The sequence below is a fragment of the Staurois parvus genome, unplaced genomic scaffold (assembly GCF_062004578.1).
Source record: "Staurois parvus isolate SC_StPar_1 unplaced genomic scaffold, SC_StPar_1.0 ptg000020l, whole genome shotgun sequence".
NCBI classification, from domain to species: Eukaryota; Metazoa; Chordata; class Amphibia; order Anura; family Ranidae; genus Staurois; species Staurois parvus.
In genome coordinates this window covers 719,400-740,025 of record NW_028317816.1, presented here as the reverse complement: position 1 = coordinate 740,025, position 20,626 = coordinate 719,400, and the positions used below count along the sequence as shown (strand labels likewise).

Genomic DNA, 20,626 nt, shown 5'->3' with positions numbered 1-20,626 from the left:
TTCTTTTACACAATTGTCAATTTATTGCTCACACATGCCATGGGCATATGTTGAATTACTCCCCAAAATACATTCTGCTGCTTCTCATGGGGATACCATGTGAGAGACTTTTTGACAGTCTAGTAAAGTACAGGACCCCAAAATCCAATAAGCACCTTTAGGCTTTTAAAGAGCTTTATTTCCTCATTACACTTCCTGACTACCTATCACAGTTTCAGAGGACCTGAAATGCCAGGATAGCTCAAAACCCCCCAAATGACCCCTTTTTGGAAAGTAGATACCCCAAGGAATTTGATAAGAAGCATGTTGAGTATGTGCCAGCAACCTGAGAGCGATTGTTACTGGGTCAGGTTAATTACGCAATTAACCCTTCACACTGCCACCACCACCTTTTTAGAGAGGAGGAAACTCTCAAATCTTAACAATAACACTATGATATTCGTATAAGCGTCTGTAATACACACGGTCACCACAGACAGAAGTATTCAGAGAATTATTACATACAGTAGCACTCTTCAGAGACAGGGATTCTTTAGTTTGCATTAAAAGCTTTAGAGACAGCTGAACACTTTTCAGACAATAGGATTTATTACTAAAAGGTCAATTAAAATATTTACAGAAAAAGATGTAACAAAGCTATAAAGAAAGCAATAAAACAACAGAAATAAAACAAAGAAGTTCAGAAGTCAGAATACTTGCAAAAGTCCTTGGCTTGAGTAGAGTCCAATCGTCCGAACAAAGGCTGCTCTGACTCTCAAGTCTCTTAGGTGGTTGCTGATCGATGTTAAAGGAGAGCTCATTTTTCTCCAGGCTATAAGTCTTTTCCTATCATCTCAAAGGGGTGTCTCCTGAGAACAAATGACCAATCGTCCAGTTTGGGGATGGGTGTTAGGCGGTAACCAAGATTATGACCAAACCCCTTACAATTTCATACTATGGTCAATAACCAGCAATAGGTACCGGTAGCATCCTAGCAACTGGCAGATTAATATTTAGAATTATATTCTAAATGCACAGATACCAAACTTCGCATATCTTTGCCACTCCAGATAAAAGAGACTGCTTTATTTTCTTTTGTAGATACTGATACAGTCATGCAAAGTATCGTTTGACTCATATTAAAATGACCTATGCGAATATGTACTTCATATTAATGTGCCCAGTTCCTGCTGAAGTGTATGAATTTGTATGAAAAATGACTCGTGTGGAATGTACGTTTTATGGCATGATTTAGCCCTAATAGCCTAACAGGTCGTGACTGATTGAATTATTTTTTTACGATCGGGCAGAGGAAAGTGGTTTTTCAAAGAAGATCCCCTGGGAGCAGACTAATTAGTGGTTTACAGCCATGGAGCACATATAGCTGTGTTTATCTAGGACAAGAGGCACTCCTGACCTCCATCCGCCCAAAGCCCCACATTCCATTCAGAAGGGAGGAGGGAGGACAGGAGAGACAACATGGCCGCGACCTAACAAGATGGCTGTCAGTGTACATGTCTCTGTTTCGCACAATCGTCACAGGGGGGGTTTGGTACTATCCTGGCATTTCAGGGCCTCTGAAACTGTGATCGGTAGTGAGGAAGTGAAATGAGGACGTTACGCACCTTCAGGCTTTCAGAGTGGTCATTGGATTTCAGGCTCCTGTATGTGACTAGGCTCCCAAAAAGTCTCACACCTGTGGTATCACCATACTCGGTAGAAGTAGCAGAATTTTGAGTTGTACTTCCAAATCTACCCATGGCTTTTGTGAGCAATATACCATTTAAGTGACAACTTTGGAAAATGACAAAAAATTTTTTTTTTTTTTTTGTTACACAAAGATTTGTGGGGAAAAAAATAAATCTTCCATGTACTCAATATGCCTCTCAGCATATAACTTAGGGTGTCTACTTTCCGAAAAGGGGTCATTTGGGGGTTTTTGTACTGTGCTGGTATTTTAGCACCTCAAGAAATGTGATAGGCAGTCAGAAAGTAAAAGCTGTGTAAATTCCATTAGCTATACCATAGTTTGTAGATGCTATAACTTTCACACAAAGCAATCAATATACACTTATTGGGATTTTGTTTTACCAAAAGCATGTAGCAGAATACATTTTGGCCTAAATTTTATGATGAAATTTGAGTTTTTTGGATATTTTTTATGACAGAAATGAGAAAATATTGTTTTGTTCAGAATTTTCGGTCTTTTTTTTTTTTTTTGTTTATAGCGTGAAAAATAAAAAGCGCACAGGTGATCAAATACCACCAAAAGAAAGCTCTATTTGTGTGAATAAAAGGACATAAATTTTAATTTATGTACAATATTGCATGACTGCACAATTGTCAGTTAAACTAGTGCAGCGCTGTATAGCAAAAAATGGCGTAAATTACAGTATGTATACCATAGTTTGTAGACACTATAACTTTCACACAAAGCAATCAATATACACTTATTGGGTTTTTTTTTTTTTTTACCAAAAACGTAGCGGAATACATTTTGGCCTAAATTTATGACTATCTTTGCGTTTACTATATATTTTTTTATAGCCGAAAGTAAAAAAAAATCTTTCTAAATTTTCTGTCTTTTTTTGTTAATAGCGCAAAAAATAAAAAGCGCACAGGTGATGAAATACCTCCGAAAGAAAGCTCTGTTTGTGTGAAAAAAAGGGCATTATTATTATTATTATATTATACAGTATTTATATAGCGCCAAAAGGTTTGCTCAGCTCTGTATATTATAGTGGGGGACAGTACATGAGATAAATAGGATAAAAACGAGCGCTGGATCTGACAGATTCAAGCCGCTAGCATAAAGGTAAACCTCGTATAACCTCTTCATAGAAAATAAAATACAGCAAAAAATGCAGCGCTTGAGTGTATAGTAAGGAGAATTAACATATGTACAACAGACTTAGAAGGAAATACATTAAAAGTATGACATGCACCAGGTTTAACGTACATAAATTAATGTAAACAGTGGTCGGGTGAGTAATAAAGATTCATCCAACCAATCGAAGTGCATATAGTGATAGGGATGTTAGAGTCATTAGATCTGGGGGTACATCCAAGTGCCAATCAAATCCGTGACTTCTGTGATAGGAGAATAGCTGTAAAATGCACTAACCAGATAGCGCAAGTAAAAGCGCATTGGAGTATAATGACCTACTCCTGGTCACAGCCAAATGGTCATCAGCGTAGATCCCTCAGGAACACCTGTGCACCACTCTTGCCGTCTCCTACCACCAGGGGGAGTGCGCCTCTTTACAGTAACACGAATTTGCCTTATATCCTCTATCGCCAGGGGTGGTATGCTTTCATATCAGGAGATCACCTTAGGGCAGGGGTGTCCAAACTTTTTTCAACGAGGGCCAGATTGGATGAAGTGAACATGGTGGAGGGCCGAACATTTTTCCGAACATTCTTTGAACCATTACAATTAAATGCAAATAAATTATTTTATGCCAAGTTAATTGCAAACGACATACTTTTCATTTCATAACATTAAGATCAACTAACAGCTGAGTTTTCACAATGTATTGAAAATACATTTTAAAAAAACTTACCTGCATTAATGTGAAGGGTGAAAAAGGTAGCTTTAGCTGAAGTCTCTACTCGGCAGCCGGCGGGGAAGAGAAACACACTTCACGCTGGAAGCCCGGCCCTGACGTCACCGCCCTCTGTCGCTCCCAGCACGGCTCAGTCACGCATGCGCACTGCTCTCAAGCAGAAGACTGTCTGCCACAGAAGGGAGGGCTGTGCGACAGCCGCATTTACACAGACCAGGGAGAACGCGCCGCAGTCAGGCATGCGCACTGCCCTCTGCTCTCAAGCAGAAGACTGTCTGCCATAGAAGGGAGGGTCGTGGGAGGGCCACATTACACAGAGCAGGGAGGGCTGTTGGAGGGCCGTATTAAACCGACCCCCAGACCGTAAATGGCCCGCGGGCCGGACTTTGGACATGCCTGCCTTAGGGACTCGGCAATAAGACCCAAAAGAGAGAAATCTTGATAGTGTAGTATTTTTATTCAAGAGATTGGTAAAAACAGGTAGCACACTTACATGGTAATGTCCAAAGAAGTTGATTCACAGAATCCAAAAAGATGGCCAACAGTCAGATGCATGAACCAAGTAGGTAATAAGTGGTATGCGAGGTATCCTTATCCCTATATAAGGATATAAAGCAAATTCGTGTTACTGTAAAGAGGCGCACTCCCCCTGGTGGTAGGAGATGTATGTCATGTTTGGTATCCATTTACTTGATGTTACATCTTTTATATTTAACCAATTGGGTATTATATTGTATTTTTGCGCATTAAAAAGTGTATTTTTTCCAAAACCGTGTTTAAAAAATCACTGCGCACATAAAAAATTGCAACACTTACCATTTTATTCTCTAGGGGTTCAAAGTAATTTTCTAGCAAAAAATACATTTTTATTCTATGGAAATAAGTGTCAGAAAAGGCTTAGTTTTCAAGTGGTTTGGAAGAGTGGATAATGTGTTGCAGAAGCTTCTACCATTGAGCATAAAATTCCATGGCAGTTCAAGCACCCCCTTTTTGGAAAGTAGACACCCCAAGCAATTTGCTGAGGGGCATGGTGAGTATTTTGCAGATCTCATTTGTTAAAAATATTTGTGTAAGTGTAGTGCTGCCCCAATATTCTCCAATAAACAAAGTGTCATCAATGTGCACTAAATATACAGTGCTCTATATATACAAAAACCACAAATTGACGTGATAAAACCCACTCTTCCTAAAGTAACAAAAGTACTGAACGTTAACTCCGAGCTACACTCGGAAATACCACCAGGGAGGTTAATTAGCAGAGGGTGTTGTTAATCAGTTTCAGCTGCTTTGGTGTTTACGAAATTAACAGTTGCACTAGATGGGCGACAATGAGACGATCCTCAAAACAGGAATGGTTTTACAGGTGATGGCCTTGCCTTTTTTTTTTTTTCCTACTCTTTTCTGACTTTTTCACTAGTTTTGCTAGGGTCAGTGTCCCTACTGGTAGCATTAGGCTGTACCTGGACCCTACAGAGATTGCACGGGCAGTCCAACTCCTCCAGGATGGCATATCAATATGTGCCATTGCTAGAAGGTTTGCTGTGTGTCCCAGCACAGTCTTAGGAGCATGGAGGAGATTTCAGGAGACAGGTAGTTGGACAGGGCTGTAGAAGGACCTTAACCCATCAGCAGGACCGGTTTCTGCATCTTTGTGCAAGGAGGAACAGGATGAGCACTGCCAGAGCCCTACAAAATGATCTCCAGCAGGCCACTGGTGTGAATGTCTCTGACCAAACAATCAGAAACATACTTCATGAGTGTGGCCTGAGGGCTTGACGTCCTCTAGTGGGCCCTGTGCTCACTGCCCAGCACCATACAGCTTAATTGGCATTTGTCATTGAACACCAGAATTGACAGGCCCACCACTGGCACTCTGTGCTTTTCACAGATGAGAACAGGTTCACCCTGAGCACATAATGACAGACGTGAAAGGATCTGGAGAAGCCGTGGAGAATGTTATGCTGCCTGTAACATCGTTCAACATGACCGTTTTGGTGGTAGGTCAGTGATGGTCTAGGAAGGCATATCCATGTAGGGACGCATAGACCTCTACAGGCTAGACAATGGCACCCTGACTGCCATTCGGTATCGGGATGAAATTCTTGGACCCATTGACAGACAGTGGTGCAGTGGGTCTTGGGTTCCTCCTGGTGCACGACAATGCCCGGCCTCATGTGGCAAGAGTATGCTGGCAATTCCTGGAGGATGAAGGAATTGATACCATTGAATGACCCCCATGCTTGCCTGACCTAAATCCAACAGAACACCTATGGGATATCAAGTTTTGGTTCATCCAACGGCGCCAGGTTGCACCTCAGACCATCTAGGAGCTCAGTGATGCCCTGGTCCAGATCTGGGAGGAAATGCCCCGACGTTGTCAGGCATGCATACAAGCACATGGGCGCCATACAAACTACGGAGTACCATTTTGAGTTGCTGCAATGAAATTTTAGCAAAATGGACTAGCCTGCTGCATAATTTTTTCCCCTTTGATGGAAATGAAAATTATCAACATACAGAGGACTGAATTCAAAGACACCCCGAAAATCAAATGATGAGGCATCCTTACGTTCCTAACACATTACCCAGTCCATATCCGTATAGATATCCAGCATGATATTTTTCCCCATTGAGATCTGATGTGTTGTCAAAGTGTTCCTTTTTATTTTTTATTTTTTTCTGAGCAGTGTATATAACAGATCTCATTTGTTGCCACAAATTTTTGGAAAATGAAGAAAGAAAATGAAAATTTATTTATTTTTTCAAAACCTTGTGACAAAAAATATTTGCAAAATATCCACCATGCCTCTTATCAAATTCCTTGAGGTGTCTACTTTCCAAAATGTGTTGTGTGTTTGGGGGAGCCCCCCCGGGTATTTGGACTATCCTGACATTTCAGGGCCTCCAAAATTGTGATAGATAGTGAGGAAGTGAGATGAAGAAATCTGCCCTTTGAAAATCATTGGATTTTGGGGGCCTGTATGTGGCTAGACTGCTAAAGGTCTCCCATATGTGGTATCCCCATACTCGGGGAAAAGTAGTAGAATGTGTTTTTGGGATTTTTTTTGTAATTTTCTAAAAATGTATGGCAAAAAAATAAAATCTTCCATGGGCTCAACATGTCTCTCAGCAACTAGTTTGGGATGCCTACTTTCTTAAAAGGGCTCATTTGGGGGGAGGTATTTATGCATACCTGGCATTTCAGGGCCTCTGAAACTGTGATGGGTAGTGAGGAAGGAAAATTTGTAAATTATGCCCTTTGAAAGCCTGAAGATGGTCATTGCCATGCGTGAGACTTTTTGGAAGCCTAGCCATGTACAGGGCGTACATGGCTAGGCTCTCAAAAAGTCTCGCACATGTGGTATCTCAATACTCAGGAGAAACAGATGAATGTATTTTGGGGTGTAATTTCCACATATACCTATGACATGTGTAAGTAATATATAATTTAAGTGACAATGTGTAAAAAAACCCGAAACCTTATTTTTATTTTAACCGCTTGACTATCGGGCACTTTTACCCCCTTCCTTCCCAGGCCAATTTTCAGCTTTCAGTGCTGTCACACTTTGAATGACAATTGCGCGGTCATGCAACACTGTACCCATATGAAATTTTTATAATTTTTTTTGAGACCGAGCTTTCTTTTGATGGTATTTAATCACCTCTGGGTTTTTTATTTTCTGCTAAACAAACCAAAAACAACTGAAAATTTTGAAAAAAAAAAGTTTTTATTAGTTTGTTATAAAATTTTGTAAACAAGTGATTTTTCTCCACTGATGTGCGCTAATGAGGCTGCAGTGATGGGCACTGATAGGCGGCACTGGTAGGCAGCACTGATGGGCATTGACAGGCATCACTGATGAGCACTGAAAGGCAGCACTCATATATGGCACTGATAGGCGGCACTGATAGGCAGCGCTGGCACTGTTAGATGGCGCTGATTGCCAGCTCTGATAGGTGGCACTGAAAGGCAGCTAAGATGGGTGCTGATATGTGGCATTGATGTGCACTGGTAGGCACTGATGGGCACTGGCAGGTGGCATTGATAAGCACTGGCAGGTGGCATTGATGGATACTCAAAATCTTGGGGTCAAAATCTTTACCAAGTAATTATACACCTGGTAGTTTAACTTCTATAGTTGGGAAGATATTGGAGCGTTTAATAAAAAACACATAGATGAGTTCTTGCTGGAAAAAAATGTTTTAAGCAACAGACAGCATGGATTCATGAAAGACAGAAGTTGTCAAACAAATCTGATTTCTTTTTATGAGGCGGTGAGCAGAACCATGGACAGAGGGGTGGCGGTGGACTTGGATTTTGCAAAAGCTTTTGACACAGTTCCCTACACACGGCTAATGTGTAAGGTAAAGTCTACAGGCTTGGAAAAATCCGTATGTAAATGGGTAGAAAACTGGCTAAAAGATTGTATTCAGAGAGTAGTTCAGTGTTGGGACCCTTACTTTTTAATATATTTATAAACTATATAGGGTCTGAGATTGAAAATCCAATTTCAGTCTTTGCAGATGACACCAAGCTGTGCAGTGGAATAACGTCCTTACAGGATGTCTTCAACTTACAAGCCGACCTCCATGCACTGTTTAATTGGGCAACTATGTGGCAAATGAGGTTTAATGTTGATAAATGTAAGGTAATGCACTTGGGGGCTAAGAATATGCATGCTTCATACATACTAGGGGGAGTACATCTGGAGGAATCAATGGTGGAGAAGGATCTGGGCGTTCTGGTAGATCACAAGCTTAATAATGGCGAGCAATGCCAAGCTGTGGTTTCTAAAATGAGCAAAATTCTCTCTTGTATTAAAAGAGGTATAGACTCCAGAGAGAGAAAAATCATTTTACCCCGGTACAAATCATTAGTAATACCTCATCTGGAATATGCAGTTCAATTTTGGGCACCAATTCAAAAAAAGAACATTGGGAAACTTGAGAAAGTACAGTGAAGGGCAACTAAACTGATACGAGGCATGGAGGAGCTCAGCTATGAGGAAAGATTAGAGGAACTGAATTTATTCTTGAGAAGAGGAGATTAAGAGGGGATATGATTAACATGTATAAATACATTAGAATAAAAAGGCATAAAAGTGAGCGCTATGGATGAGCTGCTGTAACACCGAAAGGCACCAATAACCTTCTGAGACCAAATGATATAATAAGGTGCAGCGCTAAAATAATGTAAATCTCAATATAAAGTGCAATGAAATGATTAAAGAAACAATCTTAGTAACATATAAAGTGCAAGTGGTGCTAATTCAAGTGATAATTCAATCAACAAGGCAAATGTATAAAGTGACGAGAGTGTAAATGCACATCCAGCAAAGTGCAAACAGTGCCAATAAGGTGATAAAGTGTGTAATACCATCAATGAATAAACGTTAAGCTTCAGATAAAAGTGATCCTCATTGAGTATTCTGGTGATAAAATAATAGAATTACGCACTCACCAGATGCGTAACACCATTACGCATTTGAGAATAATTATATCTCGGTGGGCCAGCTGGATCATCTTATAGACACCTCTGCCCTGGTATAGATTCCTCTCTGGGTCATCAATGGGATGCAGTACTTTTCACCTTTTCCTGAAACAGTACCCGCAGCACAACTCACTCCAGCTGGCACGTGCGCGGTAAGTCTCCGGTCAACAAACTAGGAGCCAGCTCATTGATTGTATTACACACTTTATCACCTTATTGGCACTGTTTGCACTTTGATAGATGTGCATTTACACTGTCGTCACTTTATACATTTGCCTTGCTGATTGATTTGTCACTTGAATTAGCACCACTTGCACTTTATATGTTACTAAGATTGTTTCTTCCATCATTTCATTGCACTTTATTATATTGAGATTTACATTATTTTAGTGCTGCACCTTATTATATCATGTATAAATACATCATTGGTTCACATGGTGAAGTTGGTGTAGAGCTATTCATCATGAGGTCATCACAGAGGACAAGGGGGCACTCTTTACGTCTGGAGGAAAAGAAATTTAATCTCCAAACATGGAAATGTTTCTTCACAGTAAGAGCTGTGAAAATGTGGAATAGACTCCCTCAAGAGTTGGTTCTGGCCAGCTCAGTGGATTGCTTTAAAAAAGGCCTGGATTGTTTCTTAGATACACAGAATATAACTAGATACTAACATTTATAGGTAAAGTTGATCCAGGAAATATCCAATTGCCTCTCGGAGGATCAGGAAGGAATTTTGTTTTCCTCTGGATCAACTGTGGATATAGGATTATAACTTTTTTTTTTGTTTTTTTTTTTCTATAGTTGAACTGGATGGACTCTTGTGTATTTTTTTTTTTTTTTGCTTTTTTTTCAGCCAGACTAACTATGTAACTATGTACTGACAGGTGGCACTGATGAGGCTACACTCATCATCTGGGCACACTGATCATGTCCCCTCTTAGTAATGCCAATTACCGTGTCTCTTCTCCTCACGAGCTGTCAGCGTGACAGCGCGTGAGGAGAGAAATGCAGATAACCGGCATTTCCTTATTTGAGATGAGCTGTGATTGGACACAGCTGATCACATGACAGAGCCGACGTCTTCTGCTCTTTCCGTTGATTGGTGATCCGCTGTGTCCCACAGCGCACCACCGATCGCCGCTGGTTAGAGTGTGAGGACGATATGACGAAAAGGGGTCTTTGGGGTGGAGATGTACTACCCTGGCATTTCAGCAGAGCAGAAATGTGATGGGCAGTCAGAAGGTAAAAACTGTGTAAATTTCAGTATTTATACCACAGTTTGTATACACTATAAATTTCACGCAAACTAATTTTTTTTTTTCTACCAAAGACGTATAGCAGAATACATTTTGGTCTAAATTTATGAAGAAATTTATTGGGTACTTTTAATAACAGAAAGTAGAAAATATAATTTTATTTTTTTTTTAAATTTTCGTTTATATTGCAAAAAATAAAAATCCCAGAGGTGATCAAATGCCACCAAAAGAGAGCTCTATTTGGGTACAGCGTTGTATGACCACACAATTAGCAGTTGAAATAGCTCAGTGTCTAATAGCAAAAAAAATGCCCTGGTCAGGAAGGGAGTAAATTCTTCTGGGGCTGAAGTGGTTATCTCCATTATCTTTCTTACGTGAAGGTACACCTAGTCAGCCTCCGTTTAATTTTCTCCAGGAATTTATTTTGTACGTTGCTGTTTATGTGTAAGCATGCATTAAAAGAGATTCCAGTGTTAATTCAAAAGCAGCATACAGGTTTGCACCTCAGTAAAGTGCAGTATTCCACATCAACCAGATAGTCTCTCAACAAATCTGACTGCATTAAGTTAAAATCTGGTTGTTGTGGGTTGTTTCTTTTTGCATCTCCATATATTATTATTTAGCAGTAGTAGTTGATGACACCCTTTTGCAAAAGTTAGTTTTTTTAACCACTTCCAGTCCGGACACTCTTACCCCCTTCCTGACCAGGGCAATTTTCAGCTTTCAGCGCAATCACACTTTGAATGACAATTGCGCGGTCAAGCAACACTGTACCCATATGAATTTTTTACCATTTTTTTGGGACAGATAGAGCTTTATTTTGGTGGTATTTAATCACCTCTGGGTTTTTTATTTTTTTTTTATAGAAAAATAAGTGATTTTTCTCCTTCACTGATGTGCGCTAATGAGGCTGTAGTGATGGGCACTGATAAGATGCACTGATGGACACTGTTGAGGCACTGGTAGGTGGCACTGATGGGCATTGACAGGCATCACTGATGGGCACTGAAAGGCAGCACTGATAGGCGGCACTGACTGGCACTGTCTAGCACTGATAGGCGGCACTGACTGACTTTATTTTGGTGGTATTTATTCACCGCAGGGATTTTAATTTGTTTTGCTATGTAAATGAAAATGTCCAAAAATTTTGTAAAAAGTGTTTTTCTTATAAAATTCTGCAAATAAATAATATTTCATCATAAATCTTGGCCAAAATGTATTCTGTTTTCTTTTTAGTAAAAAAAAAAAAAATAAGCCAAATTAGTTTATAACCAAAAATTATAATTTTGAAACTTTTTTTACTTTTTTTTTTTTTTATATTTTAATATTTTTTTTACATACTGTCACCCTAGCAGTACAGTGTCACCATGGTGACACTGTACTACTTTTGGGGGGTGATGAAGATTTTTTTTTTTTTTACACTGATTGCTTTTACACCCATATAGGATGTAAAAGCAATCGTTTCTCTTTCTCTCTGTCTGCATTCTTGCAGCCATTGAGAACTACTGAGTGAGCTGTGATTGGTCACAGCTTGTCACATGGTACAAGGCTGTTGTGAATAGCCTTGTACTATGTGACCTCTGTGATCATTCACAGATTTTACACGTAGTAAGCAATGATGTCACAAGTGACATCTTGCTTACTACTTTGCATGTGATCACTGATTGGCCAATCAGTGATCACATGATCGGGACCTCGTACAGAGGTCCCGTTCGATCGGTGTTTCACTGTGTCCGGAGGACACATCGGGCACCGGATCGCGGTGCTGCACGCTCCCGTGGAGCGTGCACAAGCAGGGTGCAGTGCCACTGTCCGACAGGTGTCATCTGATCAACCATAGCCTGGCTGAAACCCCTCACACACTGGCCTGGACGGCCAGCCTCTGCCAGCCACAGGGACCTGCCAGATTACACCAATCTCCAGGAAATACACCTCTTCACAGAGCGGTTGGTTTTTCCACAGCGACCAGAGTGTCGTTGTATTCTCGAACTTCCCAGCTCCAGGACACTCCAGTCTTTGATAGTCTCTGCGCCTGTGATATTTGCTTTTTTCTTTTTATATATTTCAGTTAGAACTTTCCCAGTCCTCTGACATACATGTCTGCAAGAGCTAACTGTTTGTTAATACTTTATGTAAGCTATTTTTCTTCCCTAGACCAGCGAAAGATGTAACGTTCTAATTTTTCATATATAGTAAACAGATGCCAGTAGCGTAGTAGCCATGTAAAGAATACCAAGATGAAAATTAGAGATGTCACATAGGTTGACTGTCCAATTAAAACATGTTCAAGAAGTTACAGTTTTCCTGTTTGGCTGGCGTTTTAAAGAGGTATTAAACCCAAAACCAAAATGTGATGTCCACATTCGTGGTTTTTTTTTCTATTAGAAAGAAGTGCCACCTGTCAGTGCTGAACAGTGCCACATATCAGTGCACATCAATGCCACATATCAGTGCCCACCTGAGCTGCCCTTCAGTGCCGCCTATCAGTGCTAGACAGTGCCAGTCAGTGCTGCCTTTCAGTGCCCATCAGTGATGCCTGTCAATGCCCATCATCTTCATCAGTGTCCATCAGTGCATCTTATCAGTGCCCATCACTACAGCCTCATCAGCGCACATCAGTGAAGGAGAAAAATCACTTATTTACAAAATGTTATAGCAAAAACTAAAAAAAAACATTTTTTTTTCAAAATTTTCAGTTGTTTTTGGTTTATTTTAGAAAAAAATAAAAAACCCAGAGGTGATTAACTACCACCAAAATAAAGCTCTATCTGTCATAAAAAATGATAAAAATGTAATATGGGTACAGTGTTGCATGACCGCGCAATTGTCATTCAAAGTGTGACCGCGCTGAGAGCTGAAAATTGGCCTGGGCAGGAAGGGGGTATAAGTGCCCTGTAGGCACTTAATAAATTCATATACTGTAATGTTGGACTATTTTTATAAGGCTATTCAATGTTGTTGGTTTTTTGTTTTAAACATAATGTTTTTGCTATTTATGTTTTTTAAGTTACTTTTTATAATATTTTATAAAGTTTTCAAAAAATATACTTTGTGAAGGAAGTTATAGTATGTAGGAGACTTACCCTTTTGAGGTGTCAGGCTGTGTTTGTTTCCTTGTTTGTTTGCTTCTTACTTTATATTTTTTCATTCTGTAATAATTGAGTTAATATCTTCTTTTAGAATCTCCAAGAGAAGAAAGTTATTCCCTGTCCTTCCTTTTACGATTCGGATAATCCAGTTAAAGGTATAGAGGATTTCGCTTTGTTATTGATGTTATGGGCATTCCTTCATAGTACAACAGAAATGTGAAATATGACAAACTTGTGTCTGCAAATGGTACCCTATGGTACCTTGCTGCCTACAAGTAGTGGCTCCTGTACTGACTCTGCCTCCTGAAGCTCCTTCTCTCAGCACCTCTGTAGTTCATAAGGCAGGCTCTGGCAGGATCAGCAGAGCATAGTGAATGTGTCACAGAATTTAAGGGGGATCTTCATAAAGTAAGTTTACAAACTTCAATTTGTTCAGAGTAATAGGGGTAGGCTAAAAATCATTAAAATTCAGTGATGTGTGATTTAAATTTTGATCACATACAGTTGTGTTCAAAATAATAGCAGTCAGACATCACTAACCTGATCAATCACTGTTTTTGGTAGAAATGATATTTCTACATGGCAAATAATTTACTAGCAGGTGTAGTACAGTAATAGAAATCCAACAGACCCGACAGTCATGACATGCATGCTGCTGATTCTATGTAATTGAATCACTAATTGAAAGGGGCATGTTCAAAATAATAGCAGCGTGGAATTCCATTAGTGAGGTCATTCATTCTTTGAAAAACAGGTGGCAATTATTGCCCTTATTTAAGGAAGGAAGGCAGCAAATATTGTACATGCTGGTTACAGTGCATTTCTCTCTGAAATTCTGAGGAAAATGGGTCGTTCCAGACATTGTTCAGAAGAACAGCGTACCTTGATTGGAGAGGAGAAAACATATAAAGAAGTGCAGAAAATGATAGGCTGCTCAGCTAAAATTATCGCAAATGCTTTAAAATGGCAACCAAAACCTGAAAGTCGTGGAAGAAAGCGAAAAACTACCATTCGAATGGATAGAAGAATAGCCAAAATGGCAAGGACTCAGCCAACAATAAGCTCCAGGAAGATCAAAGAAGGTCTAAAGTTACCTGTGAGTACTGTTACAATTAGAAGATGCCTATGTGAAGCCAAGCTATCTGCAAGAAGCCCCCGCAAAGTCCCACTGTTGGAAAAAAAAGACGTGCTGAAGAGGTTACAATTTGCCAAAGAGCACACTGACTGGCCTAAAGAGAAATGGCGCAACATTTTGTGGACTGATGAAAGTAAGATTGTTCTTTTTGGGTCTAGTGGCTGGAGACAGTTTGTCAGACGACCCCCAAACACTGAATTCAAGCCACAGTACATTGTGAAGACAGTGAAGCATGGTTGCGCAAGCATCATGATATGGGGATGTTTCTCATACTACGGTGTTGGGCCTATTTATCGCATACCAGGGATCATGGATCCGTTTGAATACATCAGAATACTTGAAGAGGTCATGCTGCCTTATGCTGAAGAGGAAATGCCCTTGAAATGGGTGTTCCAACAGGACAACGACCCCAAACACACCAGTAAACGTGCAACATCTTGGTTCCAGACCAACAAGATTGACGTTATGGAGGTGCCAGCCCAATCCCCGGATCTTAATCCAATAGAAAACTTGTGGGGTGACATCAAAAATGCAGTTTCTGAGGCAAAACCAAGAAATAGAGAAGAACTGTGGAATGTAGTCCAATCATCCTGGGCTGGAATAGCTGTTCACAGGTGCCAGAAGTTGGTTGACTCCATGCAACACAGATGTACAGCAGTTCTCAGAAACAGTGCTTATACAACTAAATATTCATTAAGTGATTCAAAGGAAAGCAAAATCTTCAAACATTTTTCAGTTTATATAGTGAATGTTTGAGTTTGTAAAGAAGAATACAAACACTGCTGTTTTTTTTAAACAGTCTAATATTCACTTTTCTTAAATTTTTTTAGAGGAACAACACAAATTTGATATATTTTTCTTCATGTTTTGATTTGGAATAGAATGTGTAGTGTTACCAATGCACTTGTGTGTATGGAAATAAACGCTATTAGAAGGATTTTCAGCTTTATTCACTTTATTCAACACACTGCTATTATTTTGAACACAACTGTATATGCTTTAACTAGAAATACTGTTGCAAAGTTTGCTATCCGGGTTGTCTACACAAATCCTCCATGCTTCCAGTCCTTGCACTCTGCATTATTTTAACTAGTTGCCGACCGCAGATAGCCGAATGACGGCTGCACTGCGGCCGGCCAGTTCTGAGTGGACGTCATATGACGTCCTCCCAGAACGCGCTCTCGGGCGCGCACCCGGCGATCTCCGTGATCACTGTGTCCTACGGACACAGCTGATCACGTGATGTGGTAAAAGGCCAATCACAGCAGCCTTTTACCACGTGATCAGCGGTGTCCAATGACACGCTGATCAGAGGGAAATGCAAGTGCCGGTTCTCAGCTGCGCTTTCCTCACGCTGTCAGATCGTGAGGAAAGTACTGCCGAGAACCGGCAGTTGTCAGAGCGGGGATCGGCACCGATCATCAGGGCACTGATGATCAGTGCCCTGATGATCGGTGCCCAGCAGTGCCACCCGCAAGTTCCGCCCACCTGTGCCCAGCAGTGCGCCCACTAGCTCTGCCCACCTGTGCCCATCAGTGCACCCACCTGTGCCACTCTGCAATGTCACACACCTGTGCCCACCAGTGCCACCTACCTGTGCCCACCAGTGCCACCCACCTGTGCCCACCCACCGGTGCCCACCCACCAGTGCTGCCCACCAGTACCACCCACCAGTGCAGCCCAGCAGTGCTGCCAGTCAGATCCACCAGTCAGTGCCCAGCAGTGATGCCAGTCAGTGCCGTCTATCAGTACCCATCATCAGTGTCACCTTAGTGCCGCCTATCCGTGCCACCTCATTAGTGCTGCCTATCAGTGCCCATCAGTGCCGCCTATCAGTGCCCATCAGTGCTGCCTCATCAACGCACATCAGTGAAGGAGAAAAAATACCTATTTGAAAAATTTTATAAACGAAACAAAGAAACTTTTTTTTTTTTCAAATTTTTTGCACTTTTTTTATTTATAGCGCAAAAAGTAAAGCGCCCAGTGGCGATTAAATACCACCAAAAGAAATCTCTATTTGTGAGAAAAAAATTATCAAAATGTCATATGGGTACAATGTTGCATGACCGCGCAATTGTCAATCAAAGTGCGGCAGCGCTGAAAGCTGAAAATTGGCCTGGTAAATAAGGGGGTATAAGTGCCTGGTAGGCAAGTGGTTAATGTGTATTCCTATACAAGTCTGTAGTGATTCTCTAACTTCATAGCATGCTGCAGAGCTCAGAGATTTTCCAGCATATCTAGGAAGGACACCATGGAGAAAAGTGCAGTTGATAAATATTTCCCCTAAAGCTATAAGGAAGAAAAGCGTGTGCCTCATCAAAATAAACTTTATCACTGAGTGTTCACCTTTCAAGCTCCGGGAGTACAGCCTTTTCCTCCAAATATTACCTATCAGCGCTGTTTCTATTCAGGTCTATGGGGCTCAAAAATGCACCACATCACACCAAACACGCACAGGACTTTTCTGGAAATCGCATTGCATTTGAAACGCATAGGTGTGTACGACCTCCATAGAAAGCCATGTTATCTCTCTTGACGTGTGAATCTATGCAATCTAGAACACATCAGAACTGCATCAGATTTGCATCAATGTGAACCAGGACTAAAGGCAAAGTTTGTGTATATTCATAAAGCAAATTATGATTTACTGCAGTGTTTTTATCTTAAATCTGAACTCTGGGAAATGTAAAAATGTTTCCTTGCTGTGGGCCTGCCCCAACACTGCAAGGGTTAAATGCTACTTTACATCTAGGGGCCTGCTGTCAGAGGGAAAGGGGTGAGGGGGGTGAGTGGGGCATGAGCTAGAACATGCTTCATATGTCACCCTAACCCTAGGTTCACACGTAAGCGTTTTCCACAGCGTTAACATGAATTCCTATGGGACATGTTCACATCTCCGCGTTTTCACCCGTTTTATGGAAAGGGTCAGGGACTTTTTTAAATGCAAAAAGTTGTGTTTTTGGTTCTATAGACCTGAACAGAAACGCTGCAAAAAAGCATGTAGTGCATTTTTTGCTGCGTTTTTTTTGTGTTTTTTCAAATCTGCCTAGCAACAAGAAAAAAAAAAAGTGTGGCAAAAATGCAACGCTAAAGGCAATGCAGAAACGGGTCAAATGCAAACTGCATGGGTGTGAACCTAGCCTAAAACCTGGTGTAACATGTTCCAAAGGTGAAATTATCCTTTTAAGTTGCCAATAGATGGATTGATGTTTGGCCAGTTCAGCGGGGACCAGCTTAATTTCGATCTGCTTTAAGCCTTTAGATCGATGTCTTAGAAATGTGCTTGTTGGAAAATTTGTGTTCAGTCATCGCTGCAAGCCCATAGGCTGCAGCACTCACCAGTGTATTCTGACAGCAGAGGAAAGGATTCTTCCAGTCTACCACACTTTTTTGTAGAATGGGGAATTTGTTCAGTATTTTCAATCAGCCCTCTGACTGATCTGGAAAACCCCCCCCCCCAAAAAACTGAGCCATGTACATACAGCTTTAATAGATACTTAGAGCAGATCACAGATCAGTGATTTTTGGAAGCAATTGTAAGCCTAGCAGTGATGTCCACCACAGAATTCTACCCATTTTTAAATTGTTACTAAATCCACAACAGCAAAATATCTGTATATGCAGTAAAGCATGCTTGTTATACTCACTGTGGAACCTAAGGGGTTAATCCTTAAAGGATGTTTGATCCTGACTTCTCTGATCCTCCCCTTCTTCCAGTGCCCCCCTCTTATCTTATGATAAAACATATTGTGTGGAGTCACTCTGCACATGCTCAATTTGGTGTGTATTGCCAGAGATTTTTTTTTTTTCTTGGGAGAGTGCATGTGATCAGCACAGGGCCAATCAGCACTGTCCAGACAGAGGTCAGGGGTTCTGCATCCTTCTAGCACAAAATGAAATCTCCTACAAGCTTTAACCAGTGCTCTGCTGAACACTGATAGAAGTCACAAGACTGCTCTAACTGCTGATGAGAAAAGGTATTTAGCAGTTTATATTTACTAAAATAACTGCACTTTCATGTTTTGTGTACTGTGGGAGACCAGATATAGTGAATGCAGGGTCCTGGGTTTAGTAACAATTTAATGTAATGCCCACTGGGGGCCCAAAGATCACAACAATCCAGTATTGCATTTTGGCCTTGTCCCCTGCAAACAGAGGTTTCTCCAGATTCTCTGAATCTTTTGATGATAGTATGTGTTGGTAGATGATATATTTGAAAGTCTTTGCAATTTTACAATAAGGAACATTATGCTGAAATTGTTCAACAATTTTTAGACGCAGCTTTTCACTGAATGGTGAACCTCTGCCCATCTTTAGATTTTTGAGATACTCTGGCTAAGGTGCTTTTTTTTTTTTATACCTTCTCATGTTACTCACCTGTTTGCCAATTATTCTAATTAGTTGAAAATGTTCTTCCAGCTCATCCTTCTTAGTACCACTTACTTTTAATTTCATTGTTGCCCTGTCCCGAATTTTTTGAGACATATTGCTGCCATCAATTTCAGAATTACATTTTTTTTCTTATAATGTTACAATTTCTCAATTTAAACATTTTTTCTTATGGTTTCTGTTTTCTGTTGTGAATAAAATATGGTTTTGAAATTTTTCAAATCATTGTATTCTGTTTTCATGTAGTTGTTACACAGCATCCCAACTTTTTTGAAATTGTACATGTAGTGTATTGTGTATACAGTCTTTAGTTCCTTTTATGTTCAGTACTCACTATGTGTTTGTATCGTAGTGCTGGATGTTCTATGGATCAGCACATACGTCTTTGCAGTGGTGTATGCAGCTGCGGATGGCTCTGTAGAAACATCTCCTCAGCTTGTGATGGTCTTGCTTCCGGTATGTCATTTTAATTTTATCTGTCATGTAGTGTAAAGGCAAATTTTGTTCTAAAAATATATGCTGCATATCTCATACCATTTATACTTAGCCTGCATGTTAGGAACAGTAATTCTGTAAGTGACACTGTATTCATGTTTGAGAATTTGAATTTGCTGCAGAATATTGGTGCATGCAAAACATGGGGCCTGCATACTTTATCAGTTTCCATCCAGAATGCACTGGAACATTCTAATTTGCAAATGGACATTTTCATTTGGTAGTTGGTGCCTAGCCCTGTGTTTCCAAGATTCTGCACTCACAATAGGCCATCCAGGAGGCAGGGCTATCAGTGTCTTCTAGTAGGAAGTCCATACAAGGGCACTTGAGGTTTATTGGTTCCATGTTCACACTAGGTGGACAGAGGAGATGTGCAGATACCTCATGGAGGAGGCGTTCTCACTTGAGTGCATGCAATTCAGAAACCAAAATGTGAGTATGGAGTTTTGGATTCCTGGGAGTTAATGCCAAAGCTCAATGATTAATATATAATTTCACACACTAAAAATAAAGTAAAGCCATTAGATCAGCCATGCCTTTTCTGGTAGCCCCTGTAAAACTTTGTTTTAAAGTTGAACTCTTATTTTTGTTGAACAAATGCCAATATTTAATGCAGAAAAAAGAAGACAAACGAGGGGAGCGCTTCTTGAACTTTACAGAGATCTGTTACTGCAGCATCAACAATGAAAGACAGCATCATTTCTTTATGAATTACATGGAGGACTGGTAAGTTCCACTTGCAGATTCCAAATTTTTCAAGGTTAATATTCTGGTGGTTGTCATTTTAACTTTAATGAAACTTTATAATCTACCTGATATTTGCATTAATTCCTCAAGTCGCATAAGGATTAACATCCAAGCAATAGTTTGCTTGTAAATCGACTGCTTTCATATAATCATAGGTGTCTGTACCTCGCATTGCTGACAGTAACTTGCAAGGGCTGTACTTTCTGGGCTGCGTGATTAGCTTTCAGGTGTTCTTTCCAGTTCAGAACAACTGGGGTGCAAAGAAGGGTGGTTTCATTCCACTCCTCCCCACCTGTGGGAGAATGAGGGTTCAGGTGAGGTACATAATTTGGATGAAGAGGATGAGGTTCGCGGTGAAGGTCGAGACTGTTCTTTGGATGAGTCTTCTCAGGAAGAGGCTCAGGGCTCTGGCCTATCTCAGGTATAGAGAATCAATTTTTTTTGGGGGGGGGGGGGGGGGGGTTGCAGTAAGAATTTTA

The 20,626-nt window shown here is 40.5% G+C and overlaps 1 protein-coding gene across 3 annotated transcripts in view; it reads left to right on the top strand.

Annotated features, from left to right (window-relative positions):
* The window catches only part of NUP214 (nucleoporin 214), a 183,128-nt gene that overhangs the window by 21,774 nt on the left and 140,728 nt on the right, over positions 1-20,626 (top strand). For all 3 annotated transcript variants that reach the window (XM_089686965.1, XM_089686952.1, XM_089686957.1), the window contains 3 exons: positions 13,473-13,536; positions 19,258-19,361; positions 20,017-20,126. In XM_089686965.1, coding sequence (XP_089543091.1) covers positions 13,473-13,536; positions 19,258-19,361; positions 20,017-20,126 — 278 coding nt within the window. The remainder of the gene's footprint in view (positions 1-13,472; positions 13,537-19,257; positions 19,362-20,016; positions 20,127-20,626) is intronic.